This window comes from Vanessa cardui, chromosome Z (assembly GCF_905220365.1).
Source record: "Vanessa cardui chromosome Z, ilVanCard2.1, whole genome shotgun sequence".
NCBI lineage: Eukaryota > Metazoa > Arthropoda > Insecta > Lepidoptera > Nymphalidae > Vanessa > Vanessa cardui.
Window position 1 is genome coordinate 15,088,309 of NC_061154.1, and position 24,123 is coordinate 15,112,431.

The window sequence follows — 24,123 nt, forward strand, 5'->3', positions numbered from 1 at the left end:
TAGCTCATCTTACTCCTATACATAAAAAAGGTGTGGTAAACAATGTTAGCAATTATAGGCCTATTTCAATTTTATCAACGTCTGCTAAAGTTTTTGAATCACTTATTTACAATAAATTATTATTTCTCCTAAAAAAACATATTCATCATAACCAACATGGATTTCTACCAAAAAAATCGACTACGACCAATTTAATTTCTTACACTGTAGATATAGCAGAAGCCCTTGATAATAATAAAGAGATACATGCTATTTACACTGATTTTAAAAAAGCGTTTGGCTTAGTTAACCATGACTTACTTATTTCAAAACTGAACATCATGGGAATTCACGGCTCTTTATTAAGATGGTGTGAGTCGTACTTAAAAAATCGATCGCAGTTAGTGTCGCTATTTGAAGTTAAGTCCGATATTCTTCACATCCCATGTGGGGTTCCACAAGGTTCCCACTTCGGGCCTTTATTTTTCTTAATATTTATAAACGATCTCAGTTATGTTATTAATTCTAAATTCAAATTTTACGCTGATGACCTAAAAGTGTATCGTGTAATTAATGATGACAATGATCCGTTGGCATTACAAAAAGATCTCGAAAATATTGAACTATGGTGTAAAAACAATTTAATGGCGTTAAATACTGATAAATGTGTTTTTATCAGATTTTCAAGGAAAAAAAACCTGGTTGATAAAACTTATTACATCAATAAATTTCCACTTAAACAAGTATATGTTATCAAAGATTTAGGTGTATTATTTGATCATACCCTATCTTTTCGTGATCATATTGACAGCATAATCAAAAGAGCCTCTAAACTATCAGGTTTCATAAATCGCCAAATGAAACTTTTTAATGATCCTCATCTAATTATTACGGTTTATAACTGTTTGGTTCGAAGCATCATAGAATATTGCAGCACTGTCTGGAATCCTAGCTATAATGTTCATTCAATGAGATAAGAATCTGTGCAAAAGCGTTTTCTGTATCATCTAGCATATACGGGTCATAGGTGTCAGACTTTGGATTCATATGAGTCTAGATTACAATTTTATCACATGAAGTCTCTGAGTGACCGTCGAAAATTTATTGACATATTAATTTTATATAAAATTATTCATAATTATATTGAGTCACCAGATCTGCTTGAGCGCCTTAAATTTAGTGTACACCGCCCCAGTAGTAGGCTACATAACAGAACAACTTTTAGTTTACCCACATGTCGAACGAATATATTCCAACACGCGCCCTTGTATCGCATTTGTTCAACAATAAATGCCCACTTAAATGAGTGTGATATATTCTGTGGTTCTTTAGCCTCTTTTAAAAAACAAATTCTTACATTGTAAATATTTAGCTAAGTAGTTTTCTCTCTCTTATTTTATTATTGCAGTTGTATTATTATATAATAATATGTATTATTATTTTTAGTTATACATTTTTATATAAATGCCTAGTTTAAATTTATTTATTTAAAATTTTGATTGTACACCACATGATACTTATATATATACGCATGCTGTGTTCATATCAAGAAAGTTTCAATCTATGTTCATGTTTATATTAAGGCCATGTTTATATTAAGTTTCACATCTAAAGATTGTAACCAGTTTTATGAACCAATAAAAAAGAAATAGTCAAGGTTCTTTAAAAAATAGGAAATCACTAAATGATGATTTTCTCTTTTTAAGAGATAGATATAATCAGACTGAGCTACAATTATTGTCCACGTGCTTCGTTCGAGGGTATTTGAGGAGGGAGGGGGTTAGACAAACATGTACACAGTCGAGTTAGTGAAGCGTGGTTGCCGATAATTATATCGTTACACTGTTGTTTGTTAATAGCTGTATTAAACCTGTAACGTACTCATTTATTACAATGTTCGTGATGTGGATTGTGTAGGTCTTTTTAATCCCCATTATACTATTATAATATTTGAACATTTAAAATAATTAAACAACTTACCTATTCTCTTTTGTATTTTTGTCTAGATTAAACATTTTAAATATGAGTTCACGCAAAACTATAATAAAATTGATTGAATGATCAAGTTTACAGTTTTTTGTTTTGTATTAATATTCATTTAATCAGATATGTAGGTAAAAGTATCGAAGAGCCGGCGCAAGCTGACACCTGTCAGTTATTTTACTTAATCCTCATATTGTAAGTTTAAAACACGTGGTTTTATTTTAATAATAACATGTAAATCTCGACGATGCTTACATCGAAATGTGACTTTATAGCAGTGCTCAAATACAGCACGGTAAACCTAACCGTATTGTCAATACTGAATCAGTTAATACGCATTGTGTACATCTCATCAGACTTTCGACTAATCATCGAACATTCTCGTCATATCGGACGTGAGGGGATAATATCTTTTGGGGATTACACGGTGCAATAGGATTTACCGACGTAAATTCCGACTGAACACAAAATGGTTCGTCCTCCGTCCGAGCTAGAAATTCTAGTTCGGAAAGCTTACATTACAATCGACTTGTAGCTCGCAAATATAGACGATTCAAACAATATCATTGTAAACATCGGTTAAGATTTTCTCGATCACTATTTACGCAATAAAATATTTTTATGAATTCTTTTAGCTGTAATAGTAAAAAATTAAATCAAAATAAAACCTTTAATAGGGGTAAAGGTAGCACGCGAAATTAGTTTGCTATTATTTGAAAGGATTTATTTCAACCTACACAAGTCATAATAATTAAACAACCTTGTAAAACCTTCACATATTTAAATAAATGAAGCCAATCTTAAAAGTAAATTTAAAATTTTCATGAATAAAATAGTTATCCATCATATGAATATTAAAATTAGTTAAATTATCGAAGAAGCACATTCTTGTTTGAATTGAATATATGTATTTATATATGGCGATGTAAACGACGCACAGACGTAGTCCTGTTTTAATATATATTTTTTTTTGAAATATTGATTTTATCGTTGTAATCGCACACAAGCACCAGCATTAGATATTTTACGCGAGTTATTTTAAAGATGGTGAATTTGACAAACATAAAAATAAAAAAACATATTTATATATATTATATTATATTATATATATTATATATTATACTAGCGACCCGCCCCGGCTTCGCACGAATGAAATACTGATGCTAAATATACTACAGAATTTGTTTATTTACGACATTACATTGCAAACTTCTAAAATGATAAGTGTTTCTTTACTATAGTTTTCACGTATTATATGCACAAACCTTCCTCCCGAATCACACTATCTATTAAAAAAACCACATCAAAGTCCGTTACGTAGTTTTAAAGATTTAAGCGTACAAGGGGACAGAAAAAGCGACTTTGTTTTATACAATGTAAAGATCTATAAATGAAAAAAAGAGATTTTTGGCAGCTTATATAAATGATCGCCACTGGCTATTGTTTTAAAATGATGTGCTATATAACAGTATGCCGCAATAAGTAATTTCATAGGAAACGTAATTTCGCTGTGACAGTGTTCCTGAAAGTGACCACTGAACCAAATTATATTTCATATGCAATTTGATTGTCATATTCGTGAATTCATCGGAAGTTTGAACGACGGTTGCTTTGATTAATTAATTTTCAACAATTCATTTAATTTAAAATACCGTTTTGTGTTTTAAGCACTGACTTTGATGTCCCATTATTGGTAAATACAAAGGGGGTGACCAGTAAACTAATTAATTTCGTGTATCACAAGTTGTATGACGTTGGTAAATGTTTTTATTCAATTCTGCAGTGTTTTATTGAAGCGGCTCTTATGTGAACGATACAAATGATGAGCTATTTTACGGACGGATTTCTACTATTGACACAAGTGTTGGTCAGAACGTCTTAGTAGACACATTCACCTATTTTAATTTTTTTTTTATGATATCTGACACGATGACTTTTTTACTATCATTACAAGGCGCTGTAAAGTATATTTCTGTTATACTCTATTCTCATCCAAGTGATTCCAACTAATTTTAGAAATTTACTTACCTATACTTGTTTTTATAATTACATGCGACAAGAAATATGTTTAGCGATAAGAAAATACTAACAGCACTAAAATCTTCTTTTTCTTCACTGTTTCATCACCTTTTTCATATTTGTGTAAGCACTTATGTTCTCTCTGCATTGTGTAAACAACAAAAATGCTCAACAAACTTTAACTTAGAAAACAATTTAATTCACTACAATTCAATATTTCTTGGACAGAAAATAATTGAATTATTGGCAGCAGACAAGTCCTTTGGAGCACGTCTTGCAACCAACGATTTTAATTAAAATAACAAACGACAAACAAGTCACAATCAAATAACAAAGAAACGAGAGCTCTCTTTGCGTCGGGAGTTAAAAAGGAGCTCACGGAAGCTGTGACTATTGAACTATTATAGTCAGTTGATTTCACCACCAGAAGTTAAGTTCGCAGTTTCTCATTGTAAAGTGAAGTCGGATGCCAATAACTAAGTTCCGTTACAGACTTTACCGGTATAGATCTATTCACCCTCGAAGGCGCACCTCTCTATATTGAATCATTATCTGTGATCGTGCTTACAAAATGTCTTAGTGTGCGTGAGATGTTGACATAAGCGAAAAGACTTCAAAATAAAATACAAATTAGATAGTATGATTATTTTATTTTTAAGTGTTACGTGAAATTTGACATGAACGGCATAGCTATGAATAAGATACTTATCCTTATACTTAGGTTTTTGTTACATCGTTGTCTGTATAAAACAAAGCATGTATAATGATATTCAATAAATAAATAAATAAAAATAAATCCATGATTGAATTCATGTCAGTTTAAAATTTGTTATGATCAGTCAAATATCATAATTCAAGTAAGTAAATGGTTTAAGTAAAGACTTTGAATCATTTGATAACAGGTTCGTCTATCGTAGTGGTAAGCATTGGTTTTGCGACACAGATTGCAGATTGCATTGACGACAAAACTATTTTATGGGTGAATTTCCCAGGAACAAAAATTACGTGGCATCAATGAAATCGGTACTATAAAACATGGTTATAATGTTCTAACATTTTTTTCTGGTTAGGTGATATAGTAATCTATGTGTAGCACTAAATATGAAGTTAAATAGGATTAATAGAAGCTCAAAAAAAAAAGTTACACCTCGAAATCTTTCATTGCCGTGTTTGTTCACACATTACCTCGATGTGTATTAAACGTCATTGATAAAAATCTATTGGTTATTTATATTAAAACCAAGTTTTAATTGATACGTGAACAGTTAAAGTATTGTTACGGAATACATTTATTCATATATTTAAACAATACAAAGAATGGTTAATAAAAATACATTTGTCCTAGAACTACCTTTCATCGCCGTGTCCTAAATATATTTAAGAATATTGTTTTATCTAAGGACTTGCGTCCCCCACACCTGTGCGCTAAACGTTGCATGATAGTTTGGCTCGGTGCTCCACGTGGAAGCACGTGCATACGTGCCTACGTTTTCGCGCCATAAAGGTAAGTATTCGATTTTTATGTTACTGGACATTTTTTCTATCATCGCCGTGGATAGACCTAACTTCTATTTGAATAAGTTTGTCCTCTTGATTAGGCATTCGATAGAATGCCATTTGTCTTATGTTTATTTGTGGCGTGTTAATTACTCTGAATAATTAATAGATTTTTGGCTACTTGATTTTCATCGCCGTGCTCTCATTGCCATGGTTTCCGTGGCCAAAATTTGCTATGGCAATGAAAAAAAGACACGGTGATGAAACGAAATTTCATTGCCATGCCTTTTAAAACAATTTAGTTTCATTGCCATGAGCAGTTGTTTCATTTCCGTGACTTATGTTTTCATCGCCACGGTATGGTTAAGGAAAGAAACAATATGTAGTGTACATTCAACTACAAAAAAATATCTCCACGTTAACCTTACGAAATTATATACATTTGGACACAATAGACACTCAAACATACGCACACACAATCGCGCACACACTCACGCACGCACAAAGACTCACACACACACGCACAAACTTACAGTCACACACACATATATTAGAGTCTAATTATAAACATAATAATGGGTTGCTTATTTTTAGAAAACCAAGATGCCTAAACCGAAACTATCGGAAGAGGAGAGAAAGGAAAGAAGAAGATTGGCCGAACAAAAGTGACGTGAAAAATTAAGAAGCGACCCTGTTTTACGAGAGGAGTATTTAAAAAAAGAAGATGAATAGGCTATTTTGATTTGTGATGTGCAAAAATATATCTTTGTGATCTAAGTTAATATTGAAGTATAGATAATAATAATGAGACGAGTGAATTTGAAAGGCTGATATTCCTGTTAACAGTGCTAAACTGTTAGTGTTAATTAGATGTAAGTGTTAATTAGAAAGGCTGATTGTATTCTATAATAAGATTTCTTTATTGGAAAACGATGAACATACCAAGTTCACACCCTTTTGTACGGTTTATCTTTCTTGCTACACTACACATATCTATCATATCTAAAAACGAACCGTAGACAAAGGGTGTAATCTTGTTGAAGATTACACTTGTTGAATCCAATACTGTAAGTCTGTATTAAATATAAGATTTAATAGAGAAAAGGTAAAAAATATTATGTTGATAATAAGGCTGTGATTAGATAGGCCCTACGATTTATCCAGACTTGATTTAATCATAATAAATAATTGTTTATTCGCGAATTGTAAAATTACGTTGTGTTAAGTATATATTGTTAGCAATACCTATTGCATACTTTAGAAAAGTTTTTTTTTTTTTATTTCTGATAAATTTTTATTTGTTTATTTCTGTTCTGTTAATTTTTGTGTGAAAGAACTTAAAATAAATGATTGCGTTGCTTTGATTCTATTAAAATTTTGTTTAATTTTACTCCTATGCAAGAAGATTATTGAGAAGAAAAGAGTGCATGTGTTAATTAAATTATGTTTAATTTAATTCAATTATGGTCAACAACATATGCCTTTCCCTCTCAGAGACATGGATGTGTCCATCCCAGGTAAGTATTAAATACATATAAAAATATCATGTGTTATTGGATTTTTTCATTACCGTGGATTGATTCTATCATTCCCGTGGCACAGTTCTTTCATTGCCGTGGACACATGTTTCATTGCCGTGCATCCATGTTTCATCGCCGTGGCACGAAATTTTTAATCTTGTATATCTAGTTAGTTTTTTAAGCTATCTGCTAGATATTAAGCAAGAATACATATATTATCAAAAACTTGAATAAACACTATTTTTTCTTGTTCTAAAGTTGCAGAATAAAAAATCCACGGAAATGAAGATTTTATTGGACCTGTTGAAATTCACCCTATATATAGTTGGCTTGCAGCTTCAAAATGAGTACCACAAAATGACAAAATATTATGACTACCAAAATCATCGTTATGTAACTTGTACATTTTTATGAAGACAGGACAGGGTACTTAGTTATATTTATAGCTATTATCACGTCTCATAAAATAACTGGCAAAAAAGTTCAGTATTCTCTTAGATAAAATCAATTATCTTTATTAAGTAGTAAAGTCGAGGAGAATACAAAGTATACTCTATGGCTTTTGAAAAAAAAAAACTTAACTGCTTCGCTGGGTATTAAAATGGCAGAAAGGGGATTAAAATATTATAAGCATCTATGTAACATCCCGCATCGGTCGGTCATTATCTCTGCCACTAGTCGATACTTTTAGTTGTTTTCACGTGATTGATACAATGAAGATAAAATGTAATTATTATTCATGTTTATATTATAACATAATTTTTCTTGTTGTCTTACTAAGTACATATATCGTCCATGTATACAAAGACTTTGCTATCGAATCAGTCTCTCTATTTAAAATAAAACCGCATCAAAATCCGTTGCGTAATTTTAAAGATCTAAGCATACGTATGGATAGACGTCAGTAAGCGACTATGTTTTATTCTATGTAACGATGATGATGAAGGTGATGATCATCATATCAATTTTCTTTACGAACGGAATGTGTCGCATGAAGTAATACAGTTATTATCGGAATTGAAGTGATTTAACGTTCGTATTGTAGTTTATATTGCATTACACAACAAAGAGATATTAGAGATTATTTGCATACAAAATGCAATTGTACGTCGAGCTCGATTGTATTTCCTTGATACATTGTCAGTACTGTTCATTGCATACAAATGTAAATACATATTATTAACTTGATTTTACATATACATGTATAATGGTTACTTTACCAGTAATCTCTATTAAGTTTGTAAATAAGGAATAATATGTAATTACAATTGTTTACCAGTGGTAGCTTCGTGTTCACCGGTTGGTAGTTTATTTACCAATAATTCTAGTCTATTCGTATCGATTGTATCGTCAAACAGCTATACATTGTATTGTTTAACTTTGAATATGTAGTAAATCCGTAACAGTTACAAGGGACTTAACATCTTATGTATGTGGTCAGAGGCTAGAGGTATAAGTTTTGACTTTTGGTGAGAGTGGTAGCAGAGACTTTCATCAAATACAGCAGGAAGATAGTGTATCAACAATCTATATATCTATATCTTCCTGCTATATTTGATTAAATACTTTGGTATCCATTTTTTTACTAAATTGAATATTTTAAATTGTAGTCACACGATTATAAGTTATAATTGAATAGTAGTGTTTTAAAAATACAAATATAAGGAGTTGTGTACGTTTAAAGATCCGCGAAATTAATTAAATACATACCATTAAATATATAGCCTTTATTTAAGCGTACGTTGTAGTAATAGTTGTAAGATAGGACTTTGTTAAAGAAAATCTGTAATGGAGTCGTAAGTTATAAAATGTTTGGCAATTCACAGTCTGCGCCAATTAGTAAGTCGAACCGTTTACATTGAACTAACTTGGAGCTGATTGCAGGTGACCTCTGACAAACTAAGTTTATAATAATTGACGAACTCGTACTAAAAACTTAGAAAATCAATCTTTATTTGTATCAATTTCGGTATGATAGCGATGATTATATATTCATATGACTAAAAAGCAAAATTGATTTTGTCTCTAAATATATTTGATATTACGTTTGGAAATAGATCGTACTTAATGGTTTATTTATTTATTTATACTTTATCGCACCCAATCTTTAAACTAAAAAATAACATTTTTGTTACACAAAAGCGGAATGAGATGCAACAGTCGGTTTAATATTTTAACTCTATTATTTTCAGTGGGAAAACAGCACAAAAAATATTTTAATAATAGATAGGTAATATACATAAGTTTTTGTGAATCTGAAAAAGTAATCTCTTTTAAGTTTGTATCTTAAGATGATACAAATAAATTCCTAACTAAATAAGTGCAGTGCTGTGTGCATTCCTCATTCAAAAAATAAAAAAAATTAGAAGCCTAAACTGAAAGTAACTAAAAATACTCTATACACAACTATAAATAACTATTCAACGTGTTTATATTCTGGACCGTCGATACTTTGATATGCTAAATGTATTTTAATTGATGGCGCTTGTATAGTAAATGAATAATATTTTTGATATTCTATTCCGCGGATTTTTACACCTCCTACCATAAGCAGCTACGATAAAAGCTTTATAAATGAATCTCTGACGAAGCCCTTTTTATTTCAAGCGTCCTTCACTTTATGTCTACTTCTCCGGTTAGGGTTGCCGAAACTTCAAGTGGGCCATATATTTATACATTACTTCCTTGTTGAACTTATATTATGATTGTATTTTGACCAATAAATTTTAGCGTCCTAGTCGACGTTTGGATACCTATATCCAATCAGAGTAAAGTTTTGTAAGAAAGTAATATGAATTTATTATGTTTTTATTACTTTATTCTCAGGTACATACAGGATAAGAAACGTTTTCGAGCAGAGCTAGAGGTTGAGGAGCGTGAAGAGAAAAATATTACGCGACAGCTTGACGAGAAAGGACGACTAATTATTGAGATGAAGACTTCCTTGCAGCAGATAAACCAACTCCTTTCTAGCGTTGGTAAGCATAACAGTAACGAAAGGACTGGTTACGATTAGGGTTAATATGTATGAGCAAGTTAATCCGACAGCGTTTTGAAAAGCAGGGTCGGACGATCAATTCGGACTATAGAGTACTGCCACAGGGTCTACAGGTAGGGCTGTAAGAGTCCGGAACGTTTTCGAGTACCTTGTAATCCGACAAATTGCTAGAACTAGTCGCAACATATTTAAATATACACACAATATGTACATTGACGTAGATTTGTATTACAGAAGATAACTGTTTGGTATTGTATACGAATTACCGTGGATCGATTGTAGTTCAAAAATTTTTTATAAGAATTCTAAACATTAGTTTGCTTATGTACATATCTTCAATAGAAGGCAAATGAGCCACCCGGTTGTAAGCGAACACTTTCGAAGATGTTATATGCATCGCGTGAAGATGTTTGTGCCGTTAATTACTTTTGTCAAGCTTCGGAAATTATTCAAGACGAGTGTAAATAATTTCCGAAGCTTTTACTAAACAAACCAAAATTGCCAATATTTCAATTGATACTCCATGGATAAATAAATATTAATATTATAAGTAGTGGTTTTTTTTGTTCTTTATATAAAACTATATCCACGGGCTCATATATATTATTAATCAAAATAGTATATCAATAGAATTAGTTTGCGTTTATTATATCCGTCGGTGTGTATAGAAAATCAATATAAAAATGGGACGAAGAATAAGCGATTTCTGAGAGAAACAAACAAGTCCTTTATTTGCAACATTCATGAAAGTTTGAAAATTGATTTGGTCATTTAATATTAATAATCACAATCATAAAAGTACAATCGTTAAATATTATTAATTAAATATGCAGCTAAAAATTGTTATTATTGAATTATATTGCGTAGGTTTTACATAGAATATCATATTACGGTAGGTAATTCACTCAATATATCGAGCATAGCCAAACACACGTACATATAACATAACATAACATTAAGTGGTTTCACGTCCATAGCTACTATGATATTGAAGCGTTTCAAGCCTATTTAGCTCTATTCCAATTACAGCGTAATATGATCAAATGATCTGACTGATTTTCGTAACACGCTATAATCAATGTATTGTCGTTACAAATTACACTAATTATTCTGTGTTCTACTATCAAAGCGCTCATTGTTGATTGGTAATACATATATATACGTATATATGATGATGTTGACACATGATGTTTCATCGTTATCCTCTATTATACAACAGTAGAATATTATTTTTGTCATAATACACCATGCTGTTTTAAATAGTTAGTCAAGTACGACACAACTTAGATGTAGGTAGCATCGGCCAAATTCGTAAAAGCGATCACATCCGAATTAAGCACGCTATCCCAAATTATCAATATTTATTTCTTATGTGAATATGATATTTATACACTATGACTTGTAGTATGATCATCATCATCTCGTCGATTTATATGCACTTGCTTTTCGGGTTGAACTGACTCGAGAATCCATAGCGTCGGATGTCGCGATAGGGAGCTATTTCTATTGGTTATGTAAATCGGCAGTAATCGATTTGATTGAATTTGCTGATGCTACCTCTAAGTTATGTCGTACTATAATGATCTTTCTCACCGCCCAGTTTAATCAACTATATGTCAAAAACTCATTGCAATTCTACGTTCTGTGTTGTAATTAAAATTTCTCTCTTGATGTTCCTATTTAAAATACAACATACAGCATTATGTGTGTTTCATCGCAATCATTATATTACAAACTTGTCGCATCGTGTAGTTCGTAGAAGAGAGAGCAATATTAAGGTGTCAAGCGCACTCTGTTCACGAAAACAGAAGTAACACTTATATTTCCCTAACAAAGTTATTTGCTGCTCAATTTATTACGCTTAGGTTTTCAAATAGGCCCACTAAAAACTAAAGATACCCTTGATTTATTACTTCGTTGTTTTTTTTTTAATTCTTAATTAATTGCAATAAATTGATATGAGGATATTTCAATAGGTGCACCGAATGTGCAAAGGCCGATGAAAGGTGCACCCTCAGCCCTACAATATGCCCTCGACGACGTACTCCAACCGGTACCCGAACTCGAATCTGACTGTAAGTAGATTTTCGCAAAACAATTGTAGTTAAATACAGCAATCGTCTTCGATGCCGCGTCGTTAATCGTAGCATCTAGTCGGACATTTTATTCAATGGAACCGAAAAATCACATATTAACGTGCTTACTGAAATTAAATAGAAATATTTATTAAAATCTTTCTATTTGATTTCAGTACGCTTCTCTCGATAAAGAAACGTAATGATTTAAATCTGAAATACCGACAAAGCAAAGTTTTAATCTATATTTAAGATTATTCGTTTTAATATAAATGTTATCGGAAATGTATGAAATCTAGGAATCGTATATAATTCGTAGGAAATGTATATCGTTCCTAAAAACGCACGGAAATTTGTAAATTAATTTATATTACATATTTCCTAGAAAATGTATACATTTTCTAAATAGCAATCGGAAATGTAAAACTAACTAACCTAACCTAACAATCCAATGCAAGAAAAAACTGTACTACAGTAAGTCTGTAGTATAAAAAAACATTTTAAAATTTACTTGATAGTTGATTTTGGAAGCTTCAATAAGTAAGATAATATGAAGATTGTTGTTACATTTTACGATACAATTGTTACCTGAACGATGTCATGACGAATGTTTTAATAAAAATATTATTCTCACTTTAATAACTTGTTTTATTACAGAGAGCATTATTATATTACCTAATGTGATACTGGAATTATATACAACTCCTAGGAATTGTAAACATTTCCTAGGAAATTTATGTATTGAATAGCTTCGGTATTATATAAATTTCCTAGGATTTGTACACAATTGGGAGATTTCGTACATTACCGGTAACATACATACATTTTGTATTATTTTTAGTTTTTTTGGAAGTTTAAGTCAACAGGAAATATGTATATAACTAAAATATGAATAAATATACAATATGAAAACATGTCCTAAATTTGGGTCTACAATAGCAAAACACAGTAACTACTTCAATTACGAATAATTTTCAAGTTGACACATTTCATAAGATATGAAATAAACGTTATCATTGTTATGTTAAAGAAGACTCGTCCAGGGTTTAAATCTACCACTTCATTGTTTTAAATCATAACACCTTTCACAGTTGACAAACTGCTCCTAAACGCTCGCCAGAAAATAAATTTACTGATCCAGGCGGTTTCCAAAATGGAAGTGGACGATGAAGTCAAGAGCAACGCTCGTCTCTTCTACCACAACATACTTGCCAGGTTTATGAAGGATAATTATAAAGAAGAGGCGGTAGCCGAAGGGGGTTAGTATATATTTCCATTTTTTATAGGAAAGGATCAGGACGTCATCCTCGAAGTAACAATATACATTTTGACGATATATAGGGTAGGTGCATATGGGCCACCTGATGGTAAATGGTCACCGCATTCATTTAATCATCCCTTGCATCGCCAATGCGGTAAATTGGAAAGTAGGAATTGGAAGTATATTGGCGATGTACCCTGTGCCTTCAAATACTCACTGTCTCACTCACTCTTCAAACCGGAACCCAAAACACTCAGTACCACCCAGACAAACTTTGACAAAGTCCCACCACCAAAAAACATACCCGGCATAGACCCTATTGATGTCCAAATCGAAGACAAAGAGATTTTCCCATAGACAACTTACTGATTTGACATATAATTGTCAACACTACGTTAGATACTGATTGTAATTACTCTAAAGGATGAGCTCAAACCCAAATGGGATTAAGTGGGATTGCTTATATTATTAGCACGTAATTTGATTTGATAAATAAATAATAACAATGGTACTCAAATTGATAGTAAATTATCCGTCTAATTATAATATGAGACTGTTCAATGTTCTCGTCTCTGTTGTAATTTGTACGTCAAATAAGAGATAGATTGTAGCCCCAGGATACGAAGCATAAAGGCTTGTATGCGAACAAGTTGTGCAATTTACAACACATAGACATCATCTTATAGATGTAACAGTGCATTGTTATGAAAGAGCTTTTGTACATGCTATTCTAAATTTATATTAACCTGACGGCACTCGCTAAATGTTTCCAGACCCACTTCTCCTTTTGTGTAAACTATTACCAAAATATTCAAATGTAATTATGTAACATACATTTGGATGAAATCGTAAACACTAGTTATGTTGTGTAGGTATGCAATTTATGCAATAAAATATTTAATTTATTTATATTATACTATTTTATTTTATCGTGGCATAATAATATACAATAGCACTTACAACAGCTAAATTTCCACTGATATCAATTACACAATTATTAAAATGTTACAAAGACTTAACAATTAACATACTTGGTGTTAGGGCTTTGTGCAATCCCATCTGGGTAGGTACCACCCACTCATCAGATATTCGACCACATCAGTACTCAGTATTGTTATTCCGGTTTTAAGGGTGAGTGAGCCAGTGTAATTACAGACAAAAGTGACATAACATAGTTCCCAAGTTTTATGGCGCATTGGTGGTGAAGGAGCGGTTAATATTTCTTACAGCATTGTCTGTGGCCAATGGTGACCACTTACCATCAAGTTGCCTATTCTCTCGTCGGCCTACTTATCTCATAAAAGAATAGATACACATTAGATATGTAAAATAATCAAAATGAAAATTAAAAATATAATATAAAGATTTTATGATTACATTGAAAAATTGATTACACACTAAATATTTATATAGTCACAGAGATTATTTAAATCCCTCTGTTGTAAAATACATTCGTTGATAGAATTGATTTTATTTCAGTAAAATATATTGGATATAGTCTCTTTACATTGCATTTAAACTATCCATATATCAAAAATATTAACATTTTAATAACGGCCGGTACATCGAGGAATTTTTTAATTATACTGTTTCAGACTTACGACACCACATTCGATTTTTATTTGTCATCGTGGTTGAATAATGAAATTATATTTACTTACCTTATTCTTCATGTGGTCGCATTCCGTCACAGTATCGTCTTATCCGTCGTTGTGTGGGTATATGTATACGCGTATACCTATACACACAAAGCTGACTTAGCCCATTCCTTAGAAAAGTAAATAATCACATCGAATTCGCGCCGTGAACAGTTGCAAAGCTAAGCGGGTAAAACCTACTTGAAAAATTTATTGACATACACTATTAATTATATAAATATTATAAGCATTTTGTAAGCTAACAATTGCATCATTATCAACTATCTACTATTTTTATATTGTTAATGCAGTCTAGAAGTTAGATGATCTCTAAACAATTTTGGACAATCACAAAACATCAACCTAAAATTTAAATAATCTAAGACCTCTTCTTCCCAAGTAATAACTTTCATTAATATGAATTGTTTCCAAAAATGTTTTGTTTTATTTTTGTAATAATGGATTAATACAAATACAACATATATGTGTATGGTGAGAGAAATTTATTAGTCAGATAATATCATTATGATGGAAAACTTCAATATAATAAAAAAAATAAAAAATGGAGCGCCATTATATACAGATCTACTCGCTAGCATGCGTGCATGACTATGTTTCCTATAACTAGAAAACGTAATAAAATGGAATGTCACGTGCCAACGAAAAAGATTAAAAAATACATTCACGAGTGTATCAGGAGCGATGAATTTTTCACAGTAAAATTCGAGTGACAACTTCAAATTGATGGATACGGCGTGTTGTAGGAAGACTTCAAAAGGAAATAATTGCTCGGTCCGATTGCATATCGACTATGAAAAATATCGAAAACCAAATCTACACGTATCATGTAAATATTTTCTACTTTAATAATATGTCTCAGTTTATTTCAATGACATGTCGGTAATGGAAGAAGAAAAGAATGAAGTGGCATGAATATTTTAATCGAATGTATATATATATCTGATCTTTGAATATAAACTTAAAGTATACATAAATAGCATCCTAGAAATGCGTGTATTTCTCAGGCGAAATTTTGGAACGGAACTGAAGTTTATATTGTTTTATAAGGAAATAAAGGTCTATTTCTTTTTTAAATATACATCAGTGACTGAACATTGCCGTAATAATTATCTAATGTTAAAATATTTTTAATTTTAATCATTATCTTGTAAAAACGGTTCACGAGAAGTTCTAAAACATTAAAACGAAGCTCTATGTAAAATATGTCACGCAAATGATTATATATGCTGAGTGATTTCCCATTTTGTGGCATCGTACTGCTATGTAGGCAGCATTTTGATTTAATTTTATTGTTATTTTAAGTTTTTGTTTTTTTTTTTTGTTTATGACACTGATGTATCAAAACGATGCTTACAAATAAAAATTCTTTCTTTCTTTCTTTCAAATAATTTAACATTGGAGGGCACGCCTTCATAAGTGAACAGAACTTCTAATCGTCTCCAATACTAAAATGGCATCAGGTGCCGAAGCTTGGTCATTAACTGCAGGACTAATCCACAAATTGAAGGATAAATTCAGAACTTGCAGTAATACGGCAAAAGACGGCGAATGGTAATCATATATAAGCGAAATACGCAGACGAATCCTAAAGCGGACAACCCAGCATAGGGCAACCGCCAGCCAGTTAAAAGTTAGCGAAAAGCAAATGGTTGCAAAAGGGTAGAACTTATGGCGTACTTTGGCAGAGGCTTCTGCCTAACAGTTCATTGGCTGCTGTTTTTTTTTTTTAATTTAAACTTTTTTTTACGCTTTTATTTATGTTATTGATTCGTTATCAAGTATATTTCTTTTTTATTTCGACGTTCCTAAAGTTGCAAAGACCTATGAAGAAAAATTTAAAATAAAATACTGTAATTGTTAAATAATTAATTAATAAATTGGTGAGTAACAATTTTAAAGACATAACTACCAATTTTTCCTAAATTACGTAATTAGTAATTGTATGTATCTAAGATTTCGATATCTTTAATTCGAAAAAAAAATCATGTTTTAAAGTTATTATTAAACTTTAATTAAAGAAGTACGTTTTCTCTTGTAACCTATACACGTATATATAAAATAACAAGTCCTGACTGACTGATTCATCATCGCCAAGCGTAAACTGTTAAAGTTAGGGCCTTGAAAATTGGTGAGTAGGATGGATTTATTGAGTAGGCACCCACTAAGAAAGGAATTTTGGAAATTCTACCTCGAAGGGGGTTAAATTGAGATTAAACGTTTGTATGAAAATCTGTCATTTTTTAAGTTAGATACATGAAATTTTATTTTTGGGATACTGATTAAAAATAAGTCGATACCTATTTCAGTATTTTAAGATATTCTTTCCGCAAGGGGGTGAAATAAAGGTTGAAAGTTAGTAAAGGAGTCCGTTATTTTTGAAGTTAGATCCATGAAACTTTATTTTTGAAATACTAATTAGAAATGAGCAGATACTAATTTAAGCATTTCTGCATAATCTACCCCCAAGGGCGTAATAAGGATAGAAAGTTAGAATGGAAATCTGTTTTTTTTTAATGTGAAAACATGTAAATGTATTTTTATTCGTTTATGTATACGTATTTATATGTTTCTGGATATTCTAGGGGTCTTAAATTGACGTAATATTTTAATCATTACATCATATTGAGTTATTTATATCATTTACACACGAGCAAAGCCGCGGGCTACAGATAGTTTTATGTAAAATCACCAAAAAGCCTGAAATTTAGGTAAAATATCATACTTGGTGAAATTGACTTAATCTTTTCTTTTCGCAATAAAGATTTTCTCATCTCGAGAAAGTTTCAAGATTATTCCAGCAGACCGCTTCAAAACGGGTCATTAATATTTTTAAACTAAACTTCCAATATCAATGTTATGGTTGGCTACGGATTCTACTCTTAATTAAGTAAAATTTTAATATTCAAACTTCTATAAATACCTGGATATATTTAAAGTATTTTCATGTAATATTTTAAAACATGACAGACTATATTTTTCAAATGTCGTCTATTATAGACTGTGTGTATTATGAAAGGTGGACGCTAGAAGTATACTATATAATACAAGCTAGTTCCATAGATAAAAAAGGAGAAATTATATTTTCGCAAGATTTAAATATCTAGTTAATATTATATTTATACCAGTACCAGCAAAACTTAAAAATATACCACTTCTATAAAAATAAATTTGGTTTTTATAATAAAAAGCCTAATAATAGTTTGCAAATGATAACCATTTTTTTAATATTAATGTTGTAGAATAAATATTTATATCAAGTCATAGTATTACATGATTGTGTTATTATCAGAATTAATACCTACAGCTAAACGTAGCAATCAAATAGGTTTGGTTATTAATCTAACTAATACAATTAGCCCTAAAGGGACGGTATCAGTTGAAAGCTAAACGCTGTGAATGTATGTATATACGAATATAGTGCATTTGTAAATCACAGTACTAGTACAGTTAAGTTTAGTTGAGCTGAGATGGCCCTGTGGTTAGAACGCGTGCATCTTAACCGATGACTGTGGGTTCAAACCCACTATATATATGTGTTATATTGTGTTTATAATTCATCTCGTACTTGGCGGTGTAGGATTATTTGTATTTTATTATTATTATTAGGTGTATTTGTATTTTCACCGTGTGGTCCCGGATTAGAATAGGACCTCCCCAACTCTACCCGTGGGTGTCGTAAGAGGCGACTAAGGGTTTATATTAGGGCCCAGTGCATATCATCTGCACTTTGGGCCACCCGCACGGTGGCGGGTAAACCACCACGATAGCATTCCCAAGGAGGGTTAGTGTCAGGCAGGCGGCCGACTTTAAAAATATAAGCCGAAACATTTACAGCATGGACAATAAAAACTATAAGAATGATAGGGCTAGGGTGTACCCCACAGGCGACACGCAGGAGCAGCACCCGGCCCCTGTGGGAAATGGACAAGGGTTGTCGCACCAAAACGGGCGGGTGCGACGTAAGAAGCGAGCGCGAAGTGTGAGAGAGGTAAAATTGAGGTATGCGAGTTGGAATGTAGGAACGATGTCTGGAAGAGGAAGGAAGCTAGCAGATGTTTTGAAAAGGCGACGGATAAATGCAGCGTGCCTGCAAGAGACAAAGTGGAAGGGTGCAAGGGCTAGGGAAATAGGAGAAGGATATAAGTTATTCTATTGTGGAAGTGATGGCAAGAGAAATGGTGTGGGTATAGTTTTAGATAGTAGGTTGAAAGAATGTGTGGTTGATGTAAAAAGAGTGAATGATAGACTGATAGCGATTAAATTAATTGTGGACGGCGTGACACTGAATTTAATAAGTGTATACGCGCCACAGTCAGGCTGTGAGGAAAGCGTGAAAGAAAAGTTTTGGGAGGATTTTGATTGTCTGCTGATGGATTTACAGGATAGCGAGGAAGTCTATGTGGGTGGTGACTTTAATGGCCATGTAGGAAAAGAGAGTGATGGATATGAGAGAGTGCATGGTGGGTTGGGATTTGGAAACCGGAACGCTGACGGCGAGGCACTTTTACAAGCTGCCTGTGCCTTCGACCTGGCTATAACAAACACGTGGTTTAAGAAAAAAGAGGAACACCTAATAACTTACAAGAGTGGCCACCACGCGACACAGATAGACTATTTCTTAGTGAGGCGAAGGAGTCTATGCTGTGTCAAAAACTGTAAAGTGCTGCCAGGCGAAGCTTTAGTCACCCAACACAGACTAATCCTAATGGATTTTAAATTAAGTGTCTCGCCCAAAAACAGCCGAACACGGCCCCCTCTTAAGACAAGATGGCGTATGTTAGAGAATGATGAATGTGCTATTAGATTTAGGAACCAAATATTGGAGAAAATGATAGAAATGAGTGATATGAAAGAGACATTGGCGAATGAATGTTGGATTGAGATGGCTAGGTATATAAGGAAGGTCGCAAAAGATGTGTTTGGAGAGTCGAAAGGAAAGGGTTTAATAGATAGAGATACCTGGTGGTGGAATGACGAAGTGCAAAATGTATTGAAAGAGAAGAAAGTGGCATTTAAAGAATGGCAGGTTGTAAAAAATGTGAATGCAAGTTTGAAAGATGAAAAAAAGGAAGTTTATAGGGAATTTAAGAGGAGAGCAAAGAAGGTGGTAGCGGTTGCCAGAGCGCCAGAGGCCAGAAGGATCTCTACCGAATTACGAAAGAGAGAGAAAGACGATCGAGAGATATAACATATATCAAATGCATGAAAGATGAGGCTGGTAAAGTTTTATGTAAAGATGAGGAAATAAAAGAAAGATGGAAGGTCTATTTTGAAAAGCTTATGAATGAAGAAAATGACTGGAATGGTGTTCTTCGAGAGGCGCAAGTAAATAAGGGATTAGTAAGAGAAATTAACATGGATGAGGTAATGTCAGCAGTCAAAAGCATGAAAAATGGGAAGGCTTTGGGTCCAGATGATATACCAGTTGAAGTATGGAAGATATTAAAGAGTGAAGGATGTATGTGGTTGACTTTATTCTTCAATAAGTTGTTGCATGAAGAAACCATCCCACAAGAATGGTGCAGTAGTTCACTAGTGCCCATCTTCAAAAATAAAGGAGATATACAGGATTGCAACAACTATAGAGGGATTAAGCTCATATCACATACTATGAAAGTATGGGAGAAGGTAATAGAGAGAAGATTGCGAGAAGAGAGTGAAATTACCGAAAATCAGTTTGGGTTTATGCCAGGTCGAGGGACAATGGACGCTATCTTTGCACTCCGCCAATTGTGCGAGAAGTACAGACGTGCCCACAAGAACCTGCACATGGTGTTCATTGATCTCGAGAAAGCCTATGATAGGGTGCCTCGTGAAGTGTTATGGTGGGCATTGAAAGAGAAAGGTTTGCCTGGGAAGTATGTGGAGTTAATTCGTGCTATGTACAAGGGATCTTGTACTTACGTCCGATCGTCTGCCGGTAACACCGACCGGTTCAATGTGGCTGTAGGTTTGCACCAAGGGTCGGCTCTAAGTCCTTACCTGTTCCTGTTGGTTATGGACGCTCTAACGGCGGACATACAGGAGGAGGCACCCTGGTGCATGCTTTTTGCCGACGACATTGTACTGGTTGGTGAAGATGGACCTGAGATCCAGAGCAGATTGGAGGATTGGCAACGGAAACTGGAGAATGTTGGCCTGAAAATCAGTAGAACGAAGACTGAATACATGTTCTGCGATTTCGGCGGTCTCTCCGGTCCCGAAGCCATAGCGCTTGATGGCACAGCTCTTCCAGTCTGCTCCGACTTCCGGTATCTCGGTTCACTCATTCAAGGCGATGGCGAAATAGATCGAACGGTGAAGCACAGGATTAACACAGGATGGATGAAATGGCGGCAGGTTACGGGAACAATTTGTAACCCCGTATTCCCCTTAAACTTAAGGGGAAGATCTATAAGACCATGATCAGACCTGCTGTCCTGTATGGATCAGAGTGTTGGGCTACAAAAGGGATGACTGAAAGACAATTGCATGTTGCGGAGATGAGAATGCTGAGAGGAATGTGTGGTGTTACGCGAATGGATAGAGTAAGGAATGAGTATATAAGAGGAAGTTTGAAAGTGACACCGATAGCCGAGAAGTTATGTGGAAGGCGGCTATCATGGTATGGGCATGTAATGCGGAGGAATGAGGAACACATTGTGAGGAAGGCCTTGAGCATGGATGTGGATGGATATAGAGGTAGAGGACGACCAAGGAAACGATGGATGGATTGTGTGAAAGACGATATGGCTAGAAAGAATGTTACTTGTGAGATGACGTCTGACAGAGAAGTATGGAAGGAGAAGACATGCTGTGCCGACCCCAAATAAAATTGGGATAAGGGCAGGAGAATGATGACTTGGCGGTGTAGGAAAACATCGTGAGGAAACATGCATGTGTCTAATTTCATCGAAATTCTGCCACATGTGCATTCCATCAACCCGCATTGGAACAGCGGGGTGGAATATGTTCCAAACCCTCTCTTTAATGGAAGAGAAGGCCTTATCTCAGCAGTGGGAAATGTACAGGCTGTTACTATTACTAGTACATTTAAGTATTGATTTTATTAAATGGTGTTATCCGTACACAATTTAAAACAAAAAGACAAAATTGTCTTTTTGTTTTAAATTGTGTATTGCTGCAACTAACTTGCATTGACTTACGACCTTTTTTTGAGTTTTAGCAAGGTTGCATATAACTTCGCCGGAATCAAATTAATCAAATTTTCCCACTGAACTACCAAACCTAGTATATAAATCATTAAAATCTATTATCTAACGTGGAACAATTACCTTGGTATTGCAACATGTCCTCGAATATCTCAGGAATGTGCAGTCAAGAGGGTCCAATGAATCGGGAAATGTTAGCGTATATATGAATTAATTCAAGTTATGGTAACCTTATCGAAATATATATAATTTTATGTAATTGGAATATTATTATAATTATTCGTTATTAATATACTTATTACATAATCGTCGTACGATATTTTAATAATTATTATTATAATATGAGCGCAATTAAATTATATATATTTTTATATAAACTATCGAAGGGATGACCCGTCTTTGAAATCTTTAATTGTAAATTAAATATTAAAAAATATAATCAATTATGTTTTATCCAAATTTAAATTTAATTAGATGTAAATTGAGTGAAGTTTATTAAAATGTACAAATTTAAACAGGGTATTAAGAAGGGGCAGCTGACAGTCGAATATATAGGTAAGTAAATGTGAGGGGAGGTTGTGTACTCGTAGCGGTTAAAAGCATACAAGTATAATCTGTCTGTCTGTATAATCTGTGAAGCTCTGATGTCTTTGAAGGTATCCTCCAAAATATTCAAACGAATGTTAGATAAAAATTTTAATCTATATTATATGCCCAAGGTTTATTTGAAATATCATTTATCTGAATTAGTCTTAATAATAATCAACTGGAAAAAAATGCCTTCGCCAATAAGCTACTTTTTTTTTCAATAATTTAGTCATAAGTATTTTTTATTCGTGAAACACGATATAGAAAAATAATAATTTAATATGTCCACTACACTTGAGTGTAGTGGCCATATTAAATTATTTGATTTCCTAAATTATGAACTTATTTTAATTGTTTAATAACTTTAATTTTAATTGTTTCATAAATGAATTTCTTGATGGCCTCTTTTTTGTTTTAATTTGGAGTATTTCTTGAGAATAAAATCTTTAATGAGATCTTTGATAATATAATATATAATCCGGTATTAAAATTTCCACGGCTAAGCATCAGTAGATGAATCAATAGAGTAAGATGTATTTGGGCCCCTTTTCTTTTTTCCTACTTAAGAAATCTTTCTAAGGTAAAGTTTACAAAAAGGAAACCGCGTCTATTAAGTCGATATCATCCAGGGCGGCTGATTAACTAAACTTCCGTGATGATTTTATGCTCCCATTACTAGAAATCGATAATTAATGTGTTAATGAGTTTTTTTACGCCAATTTTGTAATTTAAGCTGACTTAGTGCAACATCTTATAAATTAGAGATTTGAAACTGTTTAAAAATTTAAACTTAACATTCACTTTTTTTTTAAAGGATTAAAGTGAGTTGAAATGGCTTAGTGGTAAGAATGCGTGCATCTTAACCGATGATTGCGGGTTCAAACCCAGGCAAGCACCGCTGATTCATGTGCTTAATTTGTCTTTATAATTCATCTCGTGCTCAACGGTGAAGGAAAACATCGTGAGGAAACCTGCTTGTGACAAATTTCATAGAAATTCTGCCACATGTGTATTCCTCCAACCCGCATTGGAACAGCGTGGTGGAATATGTTCCAAACCTTCTCCTCTAAGGAAGAGGAGGCCTTAGCCCAGCCGTGGGAATTTACAGGCTGTTGTTGTTGTTTGTTGTATTCACTAAAGTTAAAAATATTCTACTACTATATTTGATAGTATTATATTAATATGTTTTATGGATGTTATCGTTATTTTTTTTTTGTATTAATATACTAAAAGTGCTGATCAAATTTCTTAAGAATGCTAAAGATTTCTCAGATTTATAATACAAGGCTTCTTTGTGGTGCGGTGCTTCGTACAAGTTAGAGACAAATTCTTGTTTGTGACAAGTACTCTGCCCGCATGCCGGTACCAAGAATTTTCAAATTCCATTACACTTT

General features: G+C 33.0%; 1 protein-coding gene across 1 annotated transcript in view; it reads left to right on the plus strand.

Annotated features, from left to right (window-relative positions):
• Window positions 1–24,123, plus strand: part of LOC124543353 — a 59,525-nt gene that overhangs the window by 29,933 nt on the left and 5,469 nt on the right. Inside the window, exons 8-10 of the mRNA XM_047121553.1 lie at window positions 9,825–9,976; window positions 11,973–12,071; window positions 13,163–13,330. Of these exons, the coding sequence (XP_046977509.1) occupies window positions 9,825–9,976; window positions 11,973–12,071; window positions 13,163–13,330 (419 nt within the window). The remainder of the gene's footprint in view (window positions 1–9,824; window positions 9,977–11,972; window positions 12,072–13,162; window positions 13,331–24,123) is intronic.